The following is a 23,882-nucleotide window of genomic DNA, read 5'->3' on the forward strand; positions in this document are numbered from 1 at the left end:
GTTGGACTAGATGGCCTCTGGAGGTCCCTTCTAACTCTACAATTCTATGATTCTGTCATGGATTGGTTGGATGCAGAGGAACAGTTGGAGGAATCAGCTGGGAAATGATGGGTTTGTAGAGGGAGAAGAAGGAAAAGGCTGGAAGAGGAGGCGTTGGAAGCTGGAGAGGCAACAGGGCTTAGTGAGCTGGGAGAGTCTGTGGCAGACAGAAGTCCGGAATCAGAGGCAGAAGATGAAGCAGAAGAGGGAGGCCGAGATGCAGAGATGAGTCAGGCTGGTGAAGAGTCGCGGGGGTCTCCCCCTCCTGCTGCGACAAGCTCCCCTTCCCGCTTCTCTCCCAGAACCAGAAGCGGTATGAAGAGGGCGGAGAAGTCAGCTTCACACAGGCACAGTCTCCGATTGCTTGGGGGAAACCCTGGAGAGGACAGGGACTTTCAGTCTTGGCAACTGATCCATGGGGAAAGACCTACCAGGGAGGAGCTACTATGCTCATTAGGCCTGTCACTCAGCCAAGTCAGATCATGTCCTTGCTAATAAAGAGCTAACTCCCACTTGAACGGTGTGATTTCCTGCTAGCTCTCTCCAGACAGATCCTGTGTTCCAGGCTGCACTCCTATCCGCCCTGCCCTTATGCAAATATTTACACACTATTTTTTTTTATCAGCCTTCTCTTCTCCTAATTAATCTGCCTCTCTCTCTTACACACACTCACACAGGCGCACAGATTGCCCCCCCCCCTGGTTTCCAAGCGTAAACATCTCTGGGAAGCCCCGGGTTGCTTCATCCACCACTGATCGAAAGCCGCCATTTCTCCGTTGGAGAGATCCAGACCAGGGTTAAGGAGCAACCTCGAGGGAGGACAGGAGATGTGGGGAGAAGGGGAGGGTCTTCCTGGAGATCAGAGGGAAGAATTCAGGGTGGGCGGGAGGGCCGTAGGACGTTTTGCATTTTGAAAAGAGCTAAGAGGGGTCAAGACCTATGGCGAAACAAAGAGCAAAATTACATTCCAAACAAGGACAAGAGCAAAGAATGAAATGGAACAAAACACCCCGCTTCCAAAATGAAAATAGGGACCCCCGTCACTTCCTCCCCACACTTGAAAGCCTTTCAATGAGTTTCCTTGCATGAGAGGTGGAAGGATTCGAACCAGACATTTGCAGGTGTATTAAGCAGTGCTGGGGGGGGGGGGTAAGGAATGCCTGCTTCCAGCTGATCTCAGCCGGAAGGATCCTTTTGTGAAAGAGGTTCAGCAAGACTACAGGGTTCTGGGCCAGCCCTGAAGGTCTTTTGTTGATCTGTCGGTTTGCATTTCTTAGTGCAGAAAGTACGGATCTGATGTGTAGAGATCTTTCCTATTCTAATTGATTCAAGAGGGTTCTGGAAGCTTCTCTGTGTGAAAGAAACAAGAAGAAGGTTCCTGACGTTTGGGTTATTCCTTCCGAGAAGATGAGTACAGCTGCATTAAACTGGTCCTGCTATCTCTTCAGCCAAGGTCATGCTGACCAGTCATACCTCTGGTTACGTCCGCTTCATGTTACGTTCTTTCAGGTTATGTCCCGCGGCGACCGGAAAGGGTTACTTCCGGGTTTCGCCGCTCACGTAGAAGCGCAAAATGACATCACTTACATGAGCAGAAGCGGCGAATCACAACTCGCGCATGCACAGATGTGCCGCTGCGGGTTGCGCTCTTTTCATGTTGAGAACGGGCTTCTGGAACGGATCCTGTTCTCAACCAGAGCTACCACTATAGTGCGGCCAGAAGGAGCCTGGGTTTGTCTCTCTCTCTCTCTCTCTCTCTCCCCCCCTTCTGATGTGGTGTTCTGTACACAGTATGCTTAGCGTTATGGTTTAGACTTATTATAAGTTATTGTAAGCTTAAGTCTGCTGCAACCAGATTTCTTATGGACAGTGCCAATCCTGAATGTATTGGATTTGTGACCATTATGCTCACTTGCCTTCAGTAGCAGCAAAGCTCTGCTGGATGAAATATAATGGCCTCTGGTCTATTTTTTGGGAATCCTGCAATGTTATTAAGTTTTGGCTCTGCTAACTATGCACCCTGGGACGCAGGTGGCGCTGTGGGTTAAAGCCTCAGCGCCTAGGACTTGCCGATCGAAAGGTCGGCAGTTCGAATCCCTGCGGCGGGGTGCGCTCCCACTGCTCAGTCCCAGCGCCTGCCAACCTAGCAGTTCGAAAGCACCTCCGGGTGCAAGTAGATAAATAGGGACCGCTTACCAGCGGGAAGGTAAACGGCGTTTCTGTGTGCGGCTCTGGCTTGCCAGAGCAGCGATGTCACGCTGGCCACGTGACCCGGAAGTGTCTCTGGACAGCGCTGGCCCCTGGCCTCTTAAGTGAGATGGGCGCACAACCCCAGAGTCTGTCAAGACTGGCCCGTACGGGCAGGGGTACCTTTACCTTTAACTATGCACCAGAGTTCTGTTCTGGATCACTACTGAGTAGAATTCCATGACGCCGTTTACGTCCTCTGAGAAACCCCAGTTTGTTTCAGTGGAAGTTAGGTTGTATGTGAACATAGAACACCCTTTTTTTCCAAAGGAAATCACCTGAGCTATGCAAAAGGGTTCCCTTATATGAGCGTATGGTGGTAAAGAGAGGCCTCCCCAAGCCACCCCGATTCTTGCCCACTAGACTCACAGGTCGAGAGGGTGGGGGTACTTGTCCTTTTCCTTCACGGGGATCACGAAATACGGAACGCGGTGCACCGTCCCCGTCTTGTCCATGTAATGCTCGCGATGCATCTGAGAAAGCTGCAGGTGAAACACCAACAGGTTATAAGGATCAGGCCACGGGCGAGAGACTGAATTAAGCTGCAACCAGGATAATAACAACAATAACAATTATAATAAAATGTTATTTATACCCCGCCCTCCCCAGCCAAGACTGGGCTCCAGGCGGCTGACACCAAATATAAGAAAAATTGATTGAAATGCAGCTTAAAAATTGAGATTAAAATACAACATTAAAACATTACAATGCAGCCTCATTTCAGTGGAAACTATCTGTCAGGGACTCAGCGGGAGCGCAGGGAGGAGAGGAGATGGAGAGCGAGGGGGAGCAATCCGAGGGCAGCGTAGGAGAATATGACAGCAGCCCGATAGATTCCATGAGCCTCTCCAGCGAATCGGAAGATTCACAGAAGGGGGCGCCGATGGGCAGGGCAAGGGGCGACCCAAGGGGGACACCCCAGAAGCAAGGGGCCAGCGGGGACTCCCAGAGCAGCAGTTGGAAATCAGGACCAGCTTCCCCACCAGAGCGTAGTGGGGGGGGGGAGTCCCAGGTATCAGAGCCCACATATTCACCACCAGCGAGAGAAGATGGGTCAGGGTTGGCCACGCCTCCATCGGAGAGCGAGGGAACGGTCAAGAGGAAAGCTGCAGGCTGGGCGCGCGCGCCAAGTTCAAATGTACAGGCGAGCGGCACAGAAGGTAGCCCGGATAGGGAACCAGGTCCTAAAGCCCGCTGGAAGGAGGGGGAAGAATCATCAGGGTCAGCGTCAGAGGAGTCCAGAAAGGATGAAACCCTAGCGGGCAGGAGGGCCCAGAGGAGAAAGGAACTTAGGAAGAGGTGGAGCAAGGCGAGAGTCTTAAACTGGTGTGGAAGGGGAGGAGACTCAGATGGGACTTCGCCGGTCTAAGGTCGAGACGTAGAGCTGCGCGCTACGGCTTTAAAATGGAAACTGAACCTCAATAAAGACTTTTGTACAGAACTACAGCCTAGCGTTGGTCCTCTGTGAGCTGGGACCTGGAGGCAGCTCTGACACTATCCTTCTTTGCTTATTCCAGGCAGCCAGATCCAAGACCGGTGGGCTGTGATGGGTGCTTCTGAGCAATGTGCCTGTGGTCAGTCAGGACACGGGTGGCACCGGGTAGTCTGTCGGCCAGCAGACAGGTGGTCCTCTTTTTAGGCGAGGTGTGCATCAACTAGACAGCAAGGTTTGCTTCCTTCCTGCTCCCCCATCTTTTCCCGCATGCAAAGCCAGCTTTGCATAATCCGCCGCGTCACGGACAAATGAGATAGTCCGTTAAAACACAAGAGCATGCAGATGCATTAAAATCAAAGGAACAACCAGATGTTTTCTGATTTGCTGTACGAAAGGGGGAAAGGCTGCTGGAAACACCCTCTGTGGTCTTTTGAAGTTTCCTCTGCAATCGGTTGTGAGCATTTGGCTTCAGCAGGGAGAAATGAGCCCTGCTCAGCTATTGTCTCAGCTGCTGATGTGTTAGTGGGCATTCTGGTGGCTTTGAAGTTGTGAAAAAACCTGCTGGCACCCTTGAGTGCTACGGAGCTGTTAGGAAGTATGTGAGAGAAAGAGAAGGAAGCAGAACTGCATTTCAGGTGGATGGCGTAAATGGATTTGTGAGCACAAGGGAGGGAAATGTGAAGCAGGTGAGCGACTGAAGCAGAATAGGGAACGTGCAGTTGCACGCCACCCCAGGCTCCGAGCGGCGTGAGATTCCAGGGGTTTGTGATTCCTTTTGGAATGAGGCTTAGCGGAGACTTTGGTGCCTTTAGGATCTATGGTTTATTTGCACATAACTACAACCTGAGGAGACTCTTGAGAGTCCCATGGACTGCAAGAAGATCAAACCTCTCCATTCTGAAGGAAATCAGCCCTGAGTGCTCCCTCCCTGCGAGAAGCCAAGTTACAGGGAACCAGGCAGAGGGCCTTCTTGGCGGTGGCACCTGCCCTGTGGAACGCCCTCCCATCAGATGTCAAAGAGATAAACAACTGCCAGACTTTTAGAAGACATCTGAAGGCAGCCCTGTTTCGGGAAGTTTCATGTATTACAGTATTTTAATATTTTGTTGGAAGCAGCCCAGAGTGACTGGGGAAGCCTAGCCAGATGGGCGGGGTATAAATAAATAAATTATTATTATTATTATTATTATTATTATTATTATTATTATTATGTCAGAGCAACGTTTGAATCCAAGGCCTCAGCTATGAGAGAGACAAGACACTTTTGGGGTGTTAATGCTGTGAGCCCCTCCATCGTAGGCTCAGGTTGTTGTTGTTTAGTCGTTTAGTCGTGTCCGCCTCTTCGTGACCCCCTGGACCAGAGCACGCCAGGTCTGGGCAGAATGATGGGGGTGGAGACGCTCCTTCAGATATACTGGACACTCTCCCCAACTTGCTGTTTCCCCCTCACCACTACAACTCTGAACCCTGGCTTTGTCCGTCTAACTAACTGCAAGTGGCCACCCATTTGCTGTCTTGCACAGAGCCTCTTTCCTTTGTTCCCCTTAATGGCCCATCACCCAGGCAATCACCTCATCAGGAAGCTGGCCTGGCTCAGCATACAGCCTGCTTTCCCCCTTCAAACTCCTAAGAGTACACTGGGATACTCTGCACATCAGAAAGGTAAAGCGGACATGGGAATTTTCGATGTTCACCACCTGTAATTCTGCAAAAAAGGGGGGGCGTTAAGGGAAAAGGCGAGGGGGCAGCCTTGAAAAGCAGGTCTCGGCTACAAATGGGTAGATATGCAAAAACGCTTCAAGGGGAAGCAGCAGCTCAGGGAGGGGTGATTGCAGGGCCGGATTGAGGCTGGATGAGGCCCTAAGTTCCTGAAGGTAATGGGGCCCTTTGTATGTCCAGCTCTCCTTTGCCAACAACAAATTGCCACTGTTTTTTGTGTTGAATATACAGTCATACCTCGGGTTGAAGTAGCTTCGGGGTAAGTATTTTTGGGTTGCGCGCTGCAGCGACCCGGAAGTAACGGAGAGCGTTACTTCTGGGTTTCGCCGCTCGCGCATGCGCAGACGGTCAAAAAGACGTCACACGCGGAAGCAGCAAATCGCGACCCGCGCATGCACATATGCGGGTTGCATTCGCTTCTGGATGCGAACGGGGCTCCGGAATGGATCCCGTTCGCATCCAGAGGTATCACTGTATGCTATATGGTAAGATATGGACCTAATAGTTATCTAAAGCCACTTGCACATAACAAAATATGTATTTTATCAAAGTAATTGTTGAACTTATCTTATATTTTGGAAATGCACATCTAGGTGTTTTTTCCCTTTAATTTTTTTTTGGGGGGGGCCAAGAAAGTGGGGCCCTAAGCTATAGCTTGTTTAGCTTATACAGTGGTGCCTCGCAAGACGAAATTAATTCGTTCTGCGAGTCTCTTCGTCTTGCGGTTTTTTCATCTTGCGAAGCACGGCTATTAGCGGCTTAGCGCTATTAGCGGCTTAGCGGTTTAGAAAAAGGGGGGGAGGGAAAAAACTCGCAAGAACTCGCAAGACGTTTTCGTCTTGCGAAGCAAGCCCATACGGAAATTCGTCTTGCGAAGCACCTCCAAAACGGAAAACTCTTTCGTCTAGCGAGTTTTTCGTCTTGCGAGGCATTCGTCTTGCGGGGCACCACTGTACGTAAATCTGGTACTGGGTGATTGGGAGAAGGAGATACAGCCTGCAAGGAAAGCACCCTACCTGCTCTAGTCAAAATCACAGCTTTCCAAGGCCCCATTAAATTGTTCATCCCGGATGCTGAGCAGGAGGAGAGACCATCACTCCCAAACTGTGCAATGAGGTCATTGTGACATGAGGACTGTGTGGAAATAAAGTTCTGGCCCAGCCTGGCTGGATCCACTTCCCCACCCACCTATCCAGACCAGCTCCAACAAATAAAAGGAGGATCTGAATAAACAGTGTCTGTTCTCAGCTCATTAATTCTGGCTACCCACTCTTGATTATTTATAGCTTGCGTAACTGCTGTGGACTTGCTTAACGCTGGGGAAAGGAGAAAGAGACTCTGCTCCGGGTTCGAGAGACAGAGATAACGCAGCTGAGCTTGGCACGGGAGGCAGGGAGGGAGGGAGGGGTGTCTGGCTCCTGGATTCCAGAAGGCGGCACGATCCACCAGCAGACTTTCCACAAATCCGCCAGGACCACCCACACGCCCTCGTGCTCGCTGCAGACAAGACGCAGCCCTTCTGTTGCTGTTGATTCCTTTGCAAACATGAAGCAACAAGCAGCTGCAAGCAAGAGAGAGGGCTCAGCGGGACTTCTTTCTGGGTTGCGTTTCTCTAGCCAAAGGTGTGCGCTTTAAAGCACTTTTAAAAAGAAAAATAAAGAAATGCCCCCGTGTTTTCCCCATGAAAAGCCACTCTTCGCTGCTGAATCGGAGCAAACAGCAACCTGCAGAAAATTCCGAATTGCCGCTTGTTTCGGTGCAGCGTTAAAGAACGGGTTTTTGCGGGGAGGGTGCTGGGGCAAAAAACACACAAAAACAAGTGCTTGGAGACAGATCTTTACAGCACAGACATGTGCCTAGAAAGCGCAGGGCAAAAGTGCGGATGAGCCCATAGTCGGGGAGGGTGGCTTGTTGGCCTCCAGGGGGTGCCAATGGCAAAGAGGATGCTGGCCTGGGCTTGATCCAGCGGGGCTCTTCTTCCATTCTCAAGCAGCCGAGTGGATCAGCTGGTCACGGCGTTTGCAAAGTGAGTTTGCAGGGGACCCTGGGGAGAAATCTCTCAGACGCTTATCAGGGGTTCCATGGGGATATGTCTTGGGTTGGGCTGCCATCAATATGCTGATGACACCCAAATCTGTCTGATGATGGACGGCCATCCTGACTCGGCCCCAGACACACTGATCAGATGCTTGGAAGCTGTGGCTGGATGGTTACGTGGGAGCCGGTTGAAGTTAAATCCTTCGAAGACAGAGGTCCTTTGGCTGGGACGGGACGATATGGGATTGAGGGGGCAACTCCCATCTCTTGCGGGGGTGCAATTAGTGTCAGCACCGTCCATTAAGAGTTTGGGTGTAGTCTTCGACACCTCCCTTTCCATGGAGGTGCAGATTGCAGCTATAACAAAGGCGGCATTTTTTCATCTCCGCCAAGCTAAGCAGTTGGCTCCTTACCTCTCGCCCTGACCTAGCCACTGTGATCCACGCGACGGTCACCTCCAGACTGGATTATTGTAACTCACTCTACGTGGGGCTGCCCTTGAGACTGACCCAGAAACTCCAGCGGGTGCAGAATGCCGCAGCAAGACTCCTTACGGGGTCCTCGCTGCGAGATCACATTCACCCAGTCCTATACCAGCTGCACTGGCTCCCGGTGGAGTACAGGGTCAGGTTTTAACCTTTAAAGCCCTATACGGCCTAGGACCCTCGTACCTACGGGACTGCCTCTCCTGGTATGTCCCACAGAGAAACTTACGGTCTTCAAAAAAAAAAAAAAAAAAAAAAAACATCTTGAAGGTCCCAGGCCACAGGGTGGTTAGGCTGGCCTCAACCAGGGCCAGGGCTTTTTCGGCCGTAGCCCCGATCTGGTGGAACGTGCTCTCATAAGAGACTAGGGCCCTGTGGGACTTGACATCTTTCCGCAGGGCCTGCAAGACAGAGCTGTTCCACCTGGCCTTTCGCCAAGGCACAGTCTGACCCCCTTCTTCTGTGATCCTCATAGATTCCGGTGTGGGCTCAATGGCTACATGGGGTGACGGAGTCCAGACCTCCTGCCTTACCTTGTAGAACTCCTTCAGTTCCGCTGTGCGGTTGATGTCCAAATTGAAGCGAGTGTAGTTGGGGGTGTGCAGCCAGCGGTCCCACCCCCTGGCCCTCGCCCCAATCACCAGGCCGGGGTCAGGAGAGAAGAGCGTGGGGAACTGCCCCCCTTTGCTGTAGGGGCCGCCACAGGTTTCCATGGCGGCACTTCGGAAATCTTGGAAGTACTTCATAGTGGTGTTGCCATAGGTATCCCCAAAGGAAAAGGCCACGTTGGGGACATGGCCGCGATACCTGGAGGTGGAGGGGAAAGGTGGAAGGTGAGCGAAACTGGGGAAGACGAGCCCAAACAATTGCCATTATCTTTTTTTTGAGAAATCACTTTCCCAGCTCTCCTAATAAGCGCAGCGCTTTGCAATCATTGCCACAAGTAATGATGCAGAATTGAAAGAAAGTGCCGCTTCCAGTGCGGCAATCAGATCAATGCTGTAACAGGCAATTTCTATACTTGTGGAAAGGATCTTTCTCCCCAAGGAAGAGGCAACGAGGGGCAAACTAAAAACAGCTGTGCACCCTGAAGGGGGCTGTTGCCAATATTCCAAATGGCTGAACTCCTCAAAAGATATTGCTTTATTAAAAAATATGTATGTTATTGTTTCTGCATGTGCTGTAGAGGAAAACAAGGGGCAGGAGGGGCACGTGGACCTGGGAAGGGGGCCCATATAAGAGAAGGAAACTCTGACCCTAAACCTTATATTCGGGAGGAGAAAAGGCTAAGGAGTGAACCCTGCATAAATCTGGAGTTGCGCCTTGTATGCTTCCTTCCAGCAACTCCTGCAGCCGGTGCTATTTTTGTAGAAAAAAGAAATGCCGGATCTCGCCATGAACGCCTCCTTCGTTCTCATAGAATGGCAATGGCACCCACCTGAGAGGTTCTAGTGAGGTCCAGCTGAAAAAATGCCCTGCCCGCAGCCAAGCTGGTTCTCAATGTCTTGAATCATAAAATCATAGAGTCGGAAGGGACGCCAAGGGCCATCTAGTCTAACCCCCGGCAATTAAGGGATCGTTTTGGCCACTGTGGGGCTTGAACCCACAACCCCGTGATTAAGAGTCTCATGCTCTACCAATGGAGATATCTTGCAGGATGACCTAAAAAAAAAAAAGCTAAAAAAGCTAAAAAAGCCAATGCAATTCTGGGCTGCATCAATAGGAGTATAGCATCTAGATCAAGGGAAGTAATAGTGCCCCTGTATTCTGCTCTGGTCAGACCTCACCTGGAGTACTGTGTCCAGTTCTGGGCACCACAGTTCAAGAAGGACACGGACAAACTGGAACGTGTCCAGAGGAGGGCAACCAAAATGGTCAAAGGCCTGGAAACGATGCCTTATGAGGAACGGCTAAGGGAGCTGGGCATGTTTAGCCTGGAGAAGAGGAGGTTAAGGGGTGATATGATAGCCATGTTCAAATATATAAAAGGATGTCACATAGAGGAGGGAGAAAGGTTGTTTCTGCTGCTCCAGAGAAGCAGACACGGAGCAATGGTTCCAAACTACAAGAAAGAAGATTCCACCTAAACATTAGGAAGAACTTTCTGACAGTAAGAGCTGTTCGACAGTGGAATTTGCTGCCAAGGAGTGTGGTGGAGTCTCCTTCTTTGGAGGTCTTTAAGCAGAGGCTTGACAACCATATGTCAGGAGTGCTCTGGTGGTGTTTCCTGCTTGGCAGGGGGTTGGACTCGATGGCCCTTGTGGTCTCTTCCAACTCTAGGATTCTATGACCTTTTCTTTGGACCCCATAAAGGAGGCCAAGGAGAAGGTGGCAGTGCAGGCAGGACTTCCCTGCAGTGCCAGATTTACGTATAAGCTAAACAAGATATAGCTTAGGGTCCCACTCTCTCAGGGCCCCCCCCCCAAAAAAAAATAAAGAAAAAAACCCTGGATGTACATTTCCAAAATATAAGATAAAAACCAAATAAAATAAAACCTACATACAGCAACCGTGTTTTGTGTTGTGTAGGCTCCTAGGATGTAAGTCATGGGCTCCGCCTGCTCCCTAAAATATCACTGGTTTGCTCCTTTCTATATTTCTATATTGTTGTTTAGTCGTTTAGTTGTGTCCGACTCTTCGTGACCCCCTGGACCAGAGCACGCCAGGCACCTTTGTATATACAGTGGTGCCCCGCAAGACGAACGCCTCGCAAGACGGAAAACCCGCTAGACAAAAGAGTTTTCCGTTTTGGAGGTGCTCCGCAAAAGGAATTTCCTATGGGCTTGCTTTGCAAGACGAAAATGTCTTGCGAGTTCCTGCGGTTTTTCCCCCCTTTCCCCCCTTTTTTCTAAGCCACTTATCCGCTTATCCGCTAAACCGATAAGCCGCTAAAAACCGCTAAACTGCTAATAGCTCTAATCCGCTAAGCCGCTAATAGGGTTGCCTCGCAAGACGAAAAAGCCGCTAGACGAAGAGACTTGCGGAACGGATTCTTTTCGTCTTGCGAGGCACCACTGTACAGGGTGCCTACATTCTGCATGGAATGCTAGATCATAAATAATTGCCTACCATTGAATTAGATTTGAATTTGACGATAAGTGAGATTGAGGAAAACATAAAATTTTTGGAGAATTATTAGATTAAATTAATTGAACGAGATTTAAGAATGTAAACAAGATGATAAATTGCTGGAAAAAGGTTACAATGATGTAAGTGGGAGTGGGAGACGTGAGGGAGTCCAAAGAAGTTTTGAAAAATGTGTTATGATACATGTTACATTGTTTATCATTTTTGCATTTTGTATTAAAAAAATCTTAATAAATATTTATATAAAAAAAAAATACATTCTGCATGGACTGGTTGCAGGGCAACATGCGCAAATGGCTTTAGAGACCTATTAGGTCCATAAATTACCATACAGCATATATTCAACACAAAAAAGGGGACAATTTGTTGTTGGCAATGGAGAGCTGGACATATAAAGAGGCCCATTATCTTCGGTAGCTGACGGCCTCATCAAACCTAAATCCCGCCCTGGTCCTTGGCCATGTTAAAGGGTGTGTGTGCAGTGCCAGATTTATGGATAAGCTAAACAAGCTATAGCTTAGGGCCCCACTTGCCTGATATCAAGTGGCAGGGAGTTCCAGAGTTCCCGTGCTGCCACACTAAGGAACCTCAGAGCTGGGTGGGACCCCCCAGAGGTCATCCAGCCCAACCCCGACTGCAATGTGGACTAAACAGGGATGTGTTAAAGCGTAGCGAAGGCGCCTGCCTGGTATCAAGTGGCAGGGACCCCCAGAGGTCATCCAGCCCAACCCCGACTGCAATGCGGACTAAACAGGGATGTGTTAAAGCGTAGCGAAGGCGCCTGCCTGGTATCAAGTGGCAGGGACCCCCAGAGGTCATCCAGCCCAACCCCGACTGCAATGCGGACTAAACAGGGATGTGTTAAAGCGTAGCGAAGGCGCCTGCCTGGTATCAAGTGGCAGGGACCCCCAGAGGTCATCCAGCCCAACCCCGACTGCAATGCGGACTAAACAGGGATGTGTTAAAGCGTAGCGAAGGCGCCTGCCTGGTATCAAGTGGCAGGGACCCCCAGAGGTCATCCAGCCCAACCCCGACTGCAATGCGGACTAAACAGGGATGTGTTAAAGCGTAGCGAAGGCGCCTGCCTGGTATCAAGTGGCAGGGACCCCCAGAGGTCATCCAGCCCAACCCCGACTGCAATGCGGACTAAACAGGGATGTGTTAAAGCGTAGCGAAGGCGCCTGCCTGGTATCAAGTGGCAGGGACCCCCAGAGGTCATCCAGCCCAACCCCGACTGCAATGCGGACTAAACAGGGATGTGTTAAAGCGTAGCGAAGGCGCCTGCCTGGTATCAAGTGGCAGGGACCCCCAGAGGTCATCCAGCCCAACCCCGACTGCAATGCGGACTAAACACGGATGTGTTAAAGCGTAGCGAAGGCGCCTGCCTGGTATCAAGTGGCAGGGACCCCCAGAGGTCATCCAGCCCAACCCCGACTGCAATGTGGACTAAACAGGGATGTGTTAAAGCGTAGCGAAGGCGCCTGTCTGATATCAAGTGGCAGGGACCCCCAGAGGTCATCCAGCCCAACCCCAACTGCAATGCAGACTAAACACGGATGTTCTGAAGTGCAGCGAAGGTGCCTGCCTGGTATCAAGTGGCAGGGACCCCCAGAGGCCATCCAGCCCAACCCCGGCTGAAATGTGGACTAAACAAGGATGTACCTAAGCGCAGCGAAGGTGCCTGCCTGGTATCAAGTGGCAGGGAGTTCCAAAGTTCCTCAGCCCAACCCTGACTGCAATGCGGACTAAACAAGGATGTACCTAAGCGCAGTCAAGGTGCCTGCCTGATATCAAGTGGCAGGGAGTTCCAAAGTTCCCGTGCTGCCACACTAAGGAACCTCAGAGCTGGGCGGGACCCCCCAGAGGTCATCCAGCCCAACCCCGACTGCAATGTGGGCGCCAAACCCTTTTTCCTTTTCTTTCCCCGAAGAAGAACGCCATTTATCAGCGTTTTCTTTCTCTCTATCTACCCCCCCCCAAAAAAAAAATTCTGCTCGCCCCCCCCGGTCCCCAAAAGGCGCCCCCCGCCCAGCGACCCACCCGGGCATGAGCCCCGGCGGCACGTAGGCCGCGTTGTACTGGGTCAGGAGGGTCCCGGCGCTGCGCGAAGCCATGGCCGCGCTGCTCCTTCGTCGGCCGAGCAAGGGAGGCGGGGAGGCAGGCGAGGCGCCCAGGCGAGGCCGAGGCTTCAGGGAGGCAAGTAGGCCGCGGCGGTCACAAACCCGTCGCCATGGCAACGGGGAGGGAGGGGCGGGAGGCCGAGGAGCCGCGCAGGCGCAGAAGGGAAAGAAATGCGCTCAAGAATTACAGCTGCTGCTCCCAGCACAAGCTCTTATTATTATTATTATTATTATTATTATTATTATTACTACTATTATTAGCAGGTTATCAGGTAGTTGTTTATTGTTTGTAAGCCAGTTTGGGATTCATTTGAATGAAAAGCAGCATAGAAATGCAACAAATCAAATCAAAATTATTATTATTATTGTTATTATTATTATTATTATTATTGCTGTATGTGTGATATTCTGTTCTGGTTTATCACGTTGCTATTTATTGTTTGTAAGGGAATTTGGGATTCATTTCAGTGAAAAGCAGCATAGAAATACAACAAATCAAATCAAAATTATTATTATTATTATTATTATTATTATTGCTGTATGTGTGATATTCTGTTCTGGTTTATCACGTTGCTATTTATTGTTTGTAAGGGAATTTGGGATTCATTTCAGTGAAAAGCAGCATAGAAATACAACAAATCAAATCAAAATTATTATTATTATTATTATTATTATTATTATTGCTGTATGTGTGATATTCTGTTCTGGTTTATCACGTTGTTATTTATTGTTTGTAAGGGAATTTGGGATTCATTTCAGTGAAAAGCAGCACAGAAATACAACAAATCAAATCATTATTATTATTATTATTATTATTATTGCTGTATGTGTGATATTCTATTCTAGTCTATCACGTTGTTATTTATTGTTTGTAAGGGAATTTGGGATTCATTTGAATGAAAAGCAACAGAAATACATTAAATCAAATCAATATTATTATTATTATTATTGCTGTATGTGTGATATTCTATTCTAGTTTATCACGTTGTTATGTATTGTTTGTAAGCCAATTTGGGATTCGCTTGAATGAAAAGCAGCACAGAAATACAATAAATCAAATAATTATAATTATTATTATTATTATTATTATTATTGCTGTATGTGTGGTATACTATTATAGTTCCTCACGTTGTTATTTATTGTTTGTAAGCCAATTTGGGATTCATTTGAATGAAAAGCAACAGAAATACATTAAATCAAATCAATATTATTATTATTATTATTATTATTGGCATTTCTTCATTCGCAATAAACTATACAGATGCCCACAGTAAATAATAGTTATTGCATTTTAAAAATTTTATTTCTACATTTGCAATAAAGGATGCCAATAGCACCAATTATTTGTTGCATTTCAAAATTACTTCATTTCATTTATATATTCGTAGCAAGGCTGCCAAAAGCAACAACAGTTATCTATTGCATTTCTTTATCCTTATTTTTACTTTATTGACATATTTGCCATACAGAGGCCAAAGCAACAACATTTGTTTGTTGGTTTGTTGATTTATTTTGCATATTCTTAATAAAGCATAACCAGGTACTGTATTTTGAACGATTGCTATCAATAACGAGTGTAAAATAAAAATTTGAAAAACAATACTTTAATTGCAACGAAAGGTGCAGCCAGCATAGATTTTTTTAAAAAATAATAATTAAAATAGGGGAAGTCCAGGGGAGGAGGTGGAAAATATGGAAAATTGTTAGAGAAATATTGTTAGAGGATGTATACATGGGAAAAGCAATTAAAAGTATTTAAAAATAATAATAATTAAAATAGCGCACTCAGAGCATGATCCTCCATCTCAGGGTCTTGGATTCGAGTCTTGAGATAAGACGTCAAAGAAGATTTTAATTTTGATTTTAATTCATTAATTTTAATTTTAATTAATTTTAATGGTAGGATTAGCACCTGGTGGGTTTTTTTTACGGGGAAATTGGCAAAATGTCTGGGTTTTGGGGCGGTTTTCTATCATGGTGATGAAATGCTTTCATTAACTACTCCCTTAAAAAGTGCTTAATAGAGAAGTTTGGCGAAGTCTCTGCATACAAGAGGAACCCGAGAAATCCCGAAATTATGGGAATAAATTAGAGCAAATTTGATGAAAGCAAGCGGAATGAATTGGACAGTTAAGCAGATGAATATCGAGGAATCTGGTTGTCATCCAACACAGAAGAGCTGTTTAAATTAAATTATGAACCGGTGGTGGTTGCAGTGAGGAAATAACTGTTTTTAAAACGGTCCCAAATTGGACTCTCTTGGGTATTATTGAACAGGCAAAAACTACTTGCAAACTTTATGTGGAATGCATAAAAAAATGCTCCTGTTCCCATGGCAACCTTGGGGAAAAGGTACAATGGAAAAAAAATTCTGAACATAACATATCATCATAAAGCTACACATGTAGAAGTAATAACACAATGGCTGAATTTCTCACAGGTATATATGAGAGAGCTGTGTTAAAATCCCGCTAGCAATTATTCCATGGTACAGTAAAAAGAGAAAGGACAATGGATTTTTATTTTATTTTATTTTTTTCAAAATTAACCCTTGTATAGATGGAATCCTAGATGTGTGGAACAGCTGACAGATGTTATTAACCCCTAAGATATATTCGCATGCATTTCTAAAAAGCAATTTTTAACAGAGATTTTAAGATTGCAGGCCAAATAGGATAAACAATAAAGAAAGAAATTGCAAATAACTGTCGTTGCAAAACCATGACGGGAAGGGGTCCAATCCTGCAAAGGTTTCAATACAGAGAACTGAGAAGTTATATAGAATATGATATAAAGAGAGGGCCACTATCATGTTTCGAAGAGTGGCTGGGGAAACCCAGCCAGATGGGCGGGGTACAAATAATAAATTATTATTATTATTATTATATCCAAAGAGGGATTCTATCCAAAATATATGTTTTCCTGGATGCTTTGAAATCACATTTGGGCTCACGCTTTAAGAGAAAATGGGTAAAAAATAATACGCAGACCAATTTCTGAACAAAAATAAAGAACTTTTTTAAAACTCAGGAACCGACCTAATCTCTCTGTGTCGACATTCGTGAAAATCATTACAAACTGCTCTGGAAATTCCTGCATTTCAGGGGGTTGGACTAGATGACCCTTGGGTCCCTTTTATAGTTCTACAATTCTATAGTACATGATTCCACAAAGACTGAGTAAAATTGACATTGCCTCTGACGGAAAATGATGGCGATACGGCTGTTGGAAGGCGGATATGGGACAGAGACGGTGGACCTGTCCGATCATTTAATAATAATAATAATAATAATAATAATAATAATAATTTATTATTTGTACCCCAGCTACTCTGGGTGGCTTCCAAAAAAGCTTCCCTAAACATGGCTGCCTTCAGATTAAAATCTTTTGGGGAGAGGCAGCAAAGATAATATCAATAATATGCATCTATTCCTTTCTGGCACATCACTCACTTTGGGGAGTTGATTTCTCAGTGTGATAAATCCATACGATTTTTTTGCAAGGAGTTTCATACCAATCAGTTACTTATTCAGGGTTGGAGTCTGTCCTCTTTTTCCAGGACACATCCTCTTTTCCAGGGGTAAAATTTCCAGGTGGGTTTTTAAAATTTGCCAAAAAATCTCCGGTTATACTTTTTGGATGAGACCTAGATATAACTGGGGGCTGAAGACTTGCTTTCCTCTTCTCTTCTGCCCTTCTCAGCAATATATCACAGCTATACAGTGGTAACTTGGTTCTCAAATGCCTTGGTTCTGAAACACCAAAAACCCAGAAGTGTTGCGGTTTTTGGACGTTTTTTGGAAGCCGAACATCCGATGGGGCTGTCGACTATTGTTTCTGGGGTGCCTGCACCAATCAGAAGCCGTGCCTTGGTTTTCGAACATTTTGGAAGTCAAACGGACTTCCAGAACAGATTAAGTTTGAGAACCAAGGTAGCACTGTATTTGGCGCTTTTGGTTTTGCTATTTATTTTGAGACTTTTTTGGTTAATTTGTTTTTGTGACCGTGTGGAACCCAGTTCAGCTGACTGATTGATTGTGTGACTGTGGAAATGGATAAAAGTCCCCCCTTTAAACAATGACGGTCATCAGAGCAAGTAAGGAAAGAAATTATTTTTAATTTTCATCATCTACAATACTGTCTTATTTATTTTATAGTACAGTACATTGATTATTGCCTTCATTTTATGGCTCAATGGTCTCGTTAGAGAGTAAAATTCATGTTAAATTGCTATTTTAGGGGTTGTTTTTAAAAGTCTGGAACTGATTAATCTGTTTTGCATTACTTTCTATGGGAAAGCACGCCTTGGTTTTAGAACGCTTTGGTTTTGGAACGGACTTCTGGAACGGATTAAGTTTGGTAACCAAGTAGTAAAAATGAGAGTCGTCATAGTGTCCTCTTTTTTACTCTTCAAAATATGACAACCCTAGTTAATCCTAATTTGCTTTCGCAAATTTGTTTCTGGGGAGATTATGCATCGCCTCCGCAAGCAATTTCCCAGTGCATTTCTTCTTATCACACACACAAAAAGAGTTTGGGGCGGGATTGCATTTCATACTTGTCAGAGCTGCCTCTAGGTCCCAGCTCACAGAGGACCAACGCTAGGCTGTAGTAATGTACAAAAGTCTTTATTGAAGTTCAGTTTCCATTTCAAAGCCACAGCGTGCAGCCCTACGTCTTAAACCCTAGATCGGCGAAGTCCCGTCTGAGTCTCCTCCCCTATGACACCAGTTTAAGATCCTAGCCCTGCTCCACCTTTTACGCTGCTCTCTTCTCCTCTGGGTCCTCCTGCCTGCTGGGGCATTGCCCTTTCTGGACTCTTCCGACGCTGAGTCGCTTAGCTCCTCCCCCTGTCTCCGGCGGGCTTTAGGACCCGGTTCCCAATCCTCATTCTCTGCTGTCCCGCGCTCCTGTACATTTGAACTTGCCTCTCGCGCCAGCCCAGTGACCTTTCTCCTAACCGTTACAGTACGTCGGTCACTGCTTCCCTCTTCCGGGACACTGGCCGGATCTGACCTCTCCTCCGTTGTCCGACTTTCTGATGGAGGTGTGGTCAGCCCTGCCTTATCTTCTCTCCCTGGTGGGGAATGCACTGGCCCCGATCCTTGGGACTCTTCCCCCCCACTCTGCTCTGGTGGGGAAGCTGGTCCTGATTTCCAGCTACTGCTCTGGGAGTCCCTGCTGCCCCCTTGCTCCTGGGGCGTTCCCCTTGGGAACCCCCTACCCCTGGCCACTGGCGCCCCCTTCTGTGAATCTTCCGATTCGCTGGAGAGGCTCATGGAATCCCTCGGTCCACTGTCCTCTTCTCCTACGCTCCCCTCGGATTCTTCCCCTTCGCTCTCCATCTCCTCTCTTCCCTGTGCCTCTGCTCCTGAGCCCCTGACAATACTCATGAGTGCCAAACCCACTTTAACCACCCACTTGAATTTGCCAGTATGCTATTGAATCCCAAACAGGAAATAGACCAGAAGGAGCTAGTCTCCGGCCCTTCCCAGCTGTCGACGGCTCCCAGAATTCACCCAAGCTGCCTCCTCGTTTTCCAACACAAACATTCAGAAATACGTGTGTGTGGTCAGAGAGCATTGGTAACCTATGGAACTCATTCCCACTGGAGGCAGTAGGGGCCTCCAAGCTAGATGTGTAAATGAAGCCATATATCCAAAAGACCCCCACAGTCTCCGCTGACCATCTCTGCAGTGGCTCCCCGTCTATGGAATGCGCTCCAAAGGGACGTTTGCCTGGCGCCTTCATTACATGCTTTTAGGTGCCAGGCAAAAACGTTCCTTTTTTTCTGACGGAAAATGAATGGCAGACGAAATTAATGGACAACGCAGAATTGGACAAAACGACAGGAAGGATTCAAAACCTGCAGGAACAGAGATTTACAGAAGATTGGAAGAAGTACATGAATTCTTTGAAGAGCAACTGTAACCAACAAATTACGCTAGTAGGACTATAAGAAGTTTTGTAAGGAGAAATATACGAAGTGTTACAAAGTAGAAAAAGATGGAGATATTGGTTATGAGTTTGAAATGTAGTAGGGAAGATAAGAAATGCATACTGAGAGATTAGATTGGAAAATTTTCAGACAGGATTGATGGAAGTCAAAAAATTAAGTAAGTTGTAAAAGTATGTTTAATTACTGTTGAAAATGGTATGTTAAAAAACTAATAAAAATTTATATATATATTTAAAAAAACACGTTCCTTTTTAAACTAGGCCTTTAGTTGATCTTATTGACATCCAACACCCTTTTAGAATGTAGTTCTTTTGGTGCGTGTGTGTTTTATTGGGTTATTGTTTCTGATTTGATCTTACACATTTTTTGTTTGATTTTATATGTTGTGTTCTTGTTTGTTAACTGCCCTGAGACTTCCGGGTATAGAGTGGTGTATAAATTGAATAAATCAATCAATCATCATCATCATTCCAAGGAAACTGAACTTGGGAAAGGGCCTGGAACCTCTGGAATCTCCCACCGCACAGAAATTGGGTTGGTATAGAACCGTACTTGGAGCGATGGAAAAACCCTCTGGATAGGGCAGGTGGTGAAAGAAAGAAAGAAAGAAAGAAAGAAAGAAAGAAAGAAAGAAAGAAAGAAGGAAAGATCTGTATGTGTGTGTGTGGAAAGCTGCTTCCAAACTCTTATCTTGCTTGGTCACGGAAAGTATTGGATTGCGCACCATGCAATATTTATTGACGAAAGATGCTCTGCTTCTTTCTTCCAGATCAACGATGACGAGTTCTTGAAAAACGGCCCAAGATCCAGCATAGGGAGATGAACCTTTTGTGTTATTTTTAAAAAGGCACATGCACCACCATCAGCAACTTGGAAAGAAGGCTTCAGGGCCACTAGATGAATTAATATTGCTTCACACACACAAACACCCAATTGCCAAGGGGCGAGAGAATCCGGGGTCACCAGAGTGTGGTTTCTTTAGAATGAAGATCAGCAGAGACTGTGGTGTCTGTAGGATATAGGGGTTTATTTACAACCTGAGCACAGGATGGAGGGGCTTGCAGCATCGAAACCCCAGCAGATCTTGCTTCTGCAATAGAATCATAGAATCATAGAATCCTAGAGTTGGAAGAGACCACAAGGGCCATTGAGTCCAACCCCCTGCCAAGCAGGAAACACCATCAGAGCACTCCTGACATATGGTTGTCAAGCCTCTGCTTAAAGACCTCCAAAGAAGGAGACTCCACCACACTCCTTGGCAGCAAATTCCACTGTCAAACAGCTCTCACTGTCAGGAAGTTCTTCCTAATGTTTAGCTGGAATCTTCTTTCTTGTAGTTTGGAACCATTGCTCCGTGTCCGCTTCTCTGGAGCAGCAGAAAACAACCTTTCTCCCTCCTCTATGTGACATCCTTTTCTATATTTGAACATGGCTATCACATCACCCCTTAACCTCCTCTTCTCCAGGCTAAACATGCCCAGCTCCCTTAGCCGTTCCTCATAAGGCATCGTTTCCAGGCCTTTGACCATTTTGGTTGCCCTCCTCTGGACACGTTCCAGTTTCTCAGTGTCCTTCTTAAACTGTGGTGCCCAGAACTGGACACAGTACTCCAGGTGAGGTCTGACCAGAGAAGAAGAAGAAGAGTTTGGATTTGATATCCCGCCTTTCACTCCCCTTTAGGAGTCTCAAAGCGGCTCACATTCTCCTTTCCCTTTGTTACGGAAGGGGGGGAGGCATGTCACCTTGACACCTGAGAACACAAAATGGCGGAGGGGGGGGGGCAAAGCAAACTGCATTTTTTTCCAGTCAATAGTGGACCTTCCTGCTAAATGTAAAGCATAGACCACTACTGAACAAAATACAACAGGTGTTCTTTTGTGTGATATCCTATATCCAGCTATCTGCACTACTATACTTGCAAATGACCTTCAGAGGCATGATTTGCAAGTCCCCTTCAGGTTTGCACAAACCCACACATCTAGTACTGTAGATACAAAGTTATTATTTAGTGCATATCTATATAACATACACATACATTGTATTGGTCCGTGTTGCTCCCTCCTTTGCCGCCCTGCTCAACCCACCTCCTTTTCCATTAGGGCCTATTCCCACTCACAGGGCACCCCTACCTTCACCGAGATTTAGGGTGCGGAGAAAAGATTTGCAAGTTCTTCCAGAACTTTAATGCAAATCTATCTCCGAATGGGGGACTGTTACGGAAGGGGGGGCATGTCTTCTTCACCTTCTTCGCTACAATATATTTGCTCAATTTCTCTAGGACTCCATCACCCCTCCCCTGTCCTCCATAATCCCTCAAGGTGTCAAGACCCTAATCCTGTCAAATCGCTCTGATCAGCCTTTCCTCCAGGCAATGTCAGGTGGCAGACTGGACCATTGTCTTCTCATCCCCAATACTCAGGAAGTGTTTATCTGCGCATATCTCCGACTCTGCATATTCCCCCCTCCCTCCTCCATATGTTAATCTGTGTAACCCAACCTCCCTTTAATATATTCCTGATGTAATCTGTGTAACCAAACCTCTCTTTAATGTATTCATGACGTGTTTTGCACTGTATTCTGGGACATGGAGGGAGTTTCAAAAACTTATGTCACCCCTTTCTCACTGTTCAATCTCGCCTTGAACCTGTTGCGCAATAAACTTGGATCTTCTGCAGTTTGCTCCTGTCTACGGCTGAGCTCATTTTCCTCCGCAGGGACCCACGGACTTAGTCCGATGAGCTGGGTGGCAGAGCAGCCTCGCACCCAGATTTTAGCCATAACACCTTCCTCCCCCACAACAAACACTCTGTGAGGTGAGTGGGGCTGAGAGACTTCACAGGAGTGTGACTGGCCCAAGGTCACCCAGCAGCTGCATGTGGAGGAGCGGAGACGCGAACCCGGTTCCCCAGATTACGAGACTACCGCTCTTAACCACTACACCACACTGGCTCTTTGGATAGCTTTGGATAGTCACAGCTTTGGACCCAGCAATAGTCACAGCTTTGGACCCAGCATGGAGCAAGGGGCCTCTGGGCATCCAGCTCCCAGCTTGCTTTTGGCTCAGCTCACATCCCCAAAATTCTGGCTATTGCTCTGCTACCTGGCAGCTAAATAAGGGAAGTGAAGGAAAGCCCCCTAACTCCCGAGCATGGAGGCCCCCAGCACTTAGCTGCAGCTCTTGGGCCATTCTTTTGTCCTGTAAGGAAATTTGCCTGCATTCTTCTGCTGCATTCTTTCTTTAAATAAATATTTTATTCAAAGATTTTCCAAAACATTGATTCGTAAGATTGATTTTCACCATCTTCCCAGTAGATATTCACTTCCCCTCCATCCCTCCGTGGTTTTCCTTCCTACATTAAGGAATACTTAACGTCTTCCCTAATTTCACTATCTTATTTTTTTGCTGTTGTTCACAGTTCTGATCCTCCTTGTAAGTTTATCTGACTGTTGTATATCTTCAAATAGTCTAATAATAATAACAACAATAATAATTTATTTATACCCCTCGCCCATCTGGCTGGGTCTCCCCAGCCACTCTGGGCAGCTTCTAACATAAATTAAAAATACATTAAAATGTCACACGTTAAAAACTTTCCTGAACAGGCCAGCCTTCAGATGTCTTCTAAAAGCCAGGTAGTTGTTTATTTCCTTGACATCTGATGGGAGGGCGTTACACTGGGTGGGTGCCACCACTGAGAAGGCCCTCTGCCTGGTTCCCTGTAACCTCACTTTTCGCAGGGAGGGAACCACTAGAAGGCCCTCGGAACTGGACCTCAATGTCCGGGCAGAACAATGGAGGTGGAGACACTCCTTCAAATGGATTCGACTCTTCCCTCAGTGACGACTCCTCCTGGTTCCTAATTTTTGCCGTCAATTTTTGCTGTCATCCTCTGTTACAACCTAAGCCTCTGGGTTCAGGACCCGAAGAAGCGGAAGGGAACTCGGGGCACCATCCAAACTGACCCCCCCTCCCCACAAACCCACAGCATCACTTAACGAATAAGTCGACACCGACAATGCTCTACCGACAATCGAAACAGGTGCAAAACCTCCGGGAGCTTCTGTTCCCCAGCACAAATGTGCTAATGCGAGGTGGGAGTCACAAAGGTAATTGGGAGCCTTTGTTTTGAGAAGCAAAAGCGGGCGATCGAAAGCGTAGCTGAGCTTCACTGGAGACAATTTGTGGGCGAGTGAGAGGTGAAGTTGCTCTTCTGCAATTGCTTTGGGTGCCTCTGCAAATAGCTCCCCTCTTCCTCCCCCACCCCAATTCAGCCTCGATCACGTAGGAATAAATAATGGGGAGTTGTTTTTTTAATCCTGTCTTCCACTGGTGCTTTCTTCCCCAGGCAGACACTTGCTGCATTAAAAGAGATAATAATCAGGAGGAGAACAACAGCTCGTAAAAGGCTCTCCTTCGCGTCTCATTACGTCTTTGGCGTCCGACGTGATGAGCGTTTTGGTACTCCTTTGGGATTCAACGAGGCAGATGAGGATGCTGACAGGCCCATTTCCTTGCCACTCACCCTATTCCTCTTCATTATCCCGGTTTACTCTGCCACTGAGCACATCATGGTTTGGAAACCATGATAAATGGGGTGGCTGCTGGGTTTCCCCCAGCCGCCAGCCCACCTGGGATTCCCTTGCGGATTGGGACACATTCGGCACCAAAGCACAAGGCTTTGTGGAATGAAACAAAGTGGTTCTGGAATGAAACAAAGTGGTTCTAGCAATAAGGTAAAATAAGAATATGCAAG

General features: G+C 46.9%; 1 protein-coding gene across 1 annotated transcript in view; it reads right to left on the reverse strand.

Moving 5' to 3' along the window:
• The window catches only part of CIMIP2C (ciliary microtubule inner protein 2C), a 31,204-nt gene extending 17,954 nt beyond the window's left edge, over positions 1–13,250 (reverse strand). The window contains exons 1-3 of the mRNA XM_079969046.1: positions 13,090–13,250; positions 8,496–8,769; positions 2,656–2,768 (exon numbers count right to left, since the gene is read on the reverse strand). Of these exons, the coding sequence (XP_079825172.1) occupies positions 2,656–2,768; positions 8,496–8,769; positions 13,090–13,163 (461 nt within the window). The 5' untranslated portion in view covers positions 13,164–13,250. The remainder of the gene's footprint in view (positions 1–2,655; positions 2,769–8,495; positions 8,770–13,089) is intronic.
• Between the last annotated feature and the right edge of the window lie 10,632 nt (positions 13,251–23,882).

The sequence above is a fragment of the Podarcis cretensis genome (genome assembly GCF_951804945.1).
Source record: "Podarcis cretensis genome assembly, chromosome: 3".
Taxonomy (NCBI): Eukaryota; Metazoa; Chordata; class Lepidosauria; order Squamata; family Lacertidae; genus Podarcis; species Podarcis cretensis.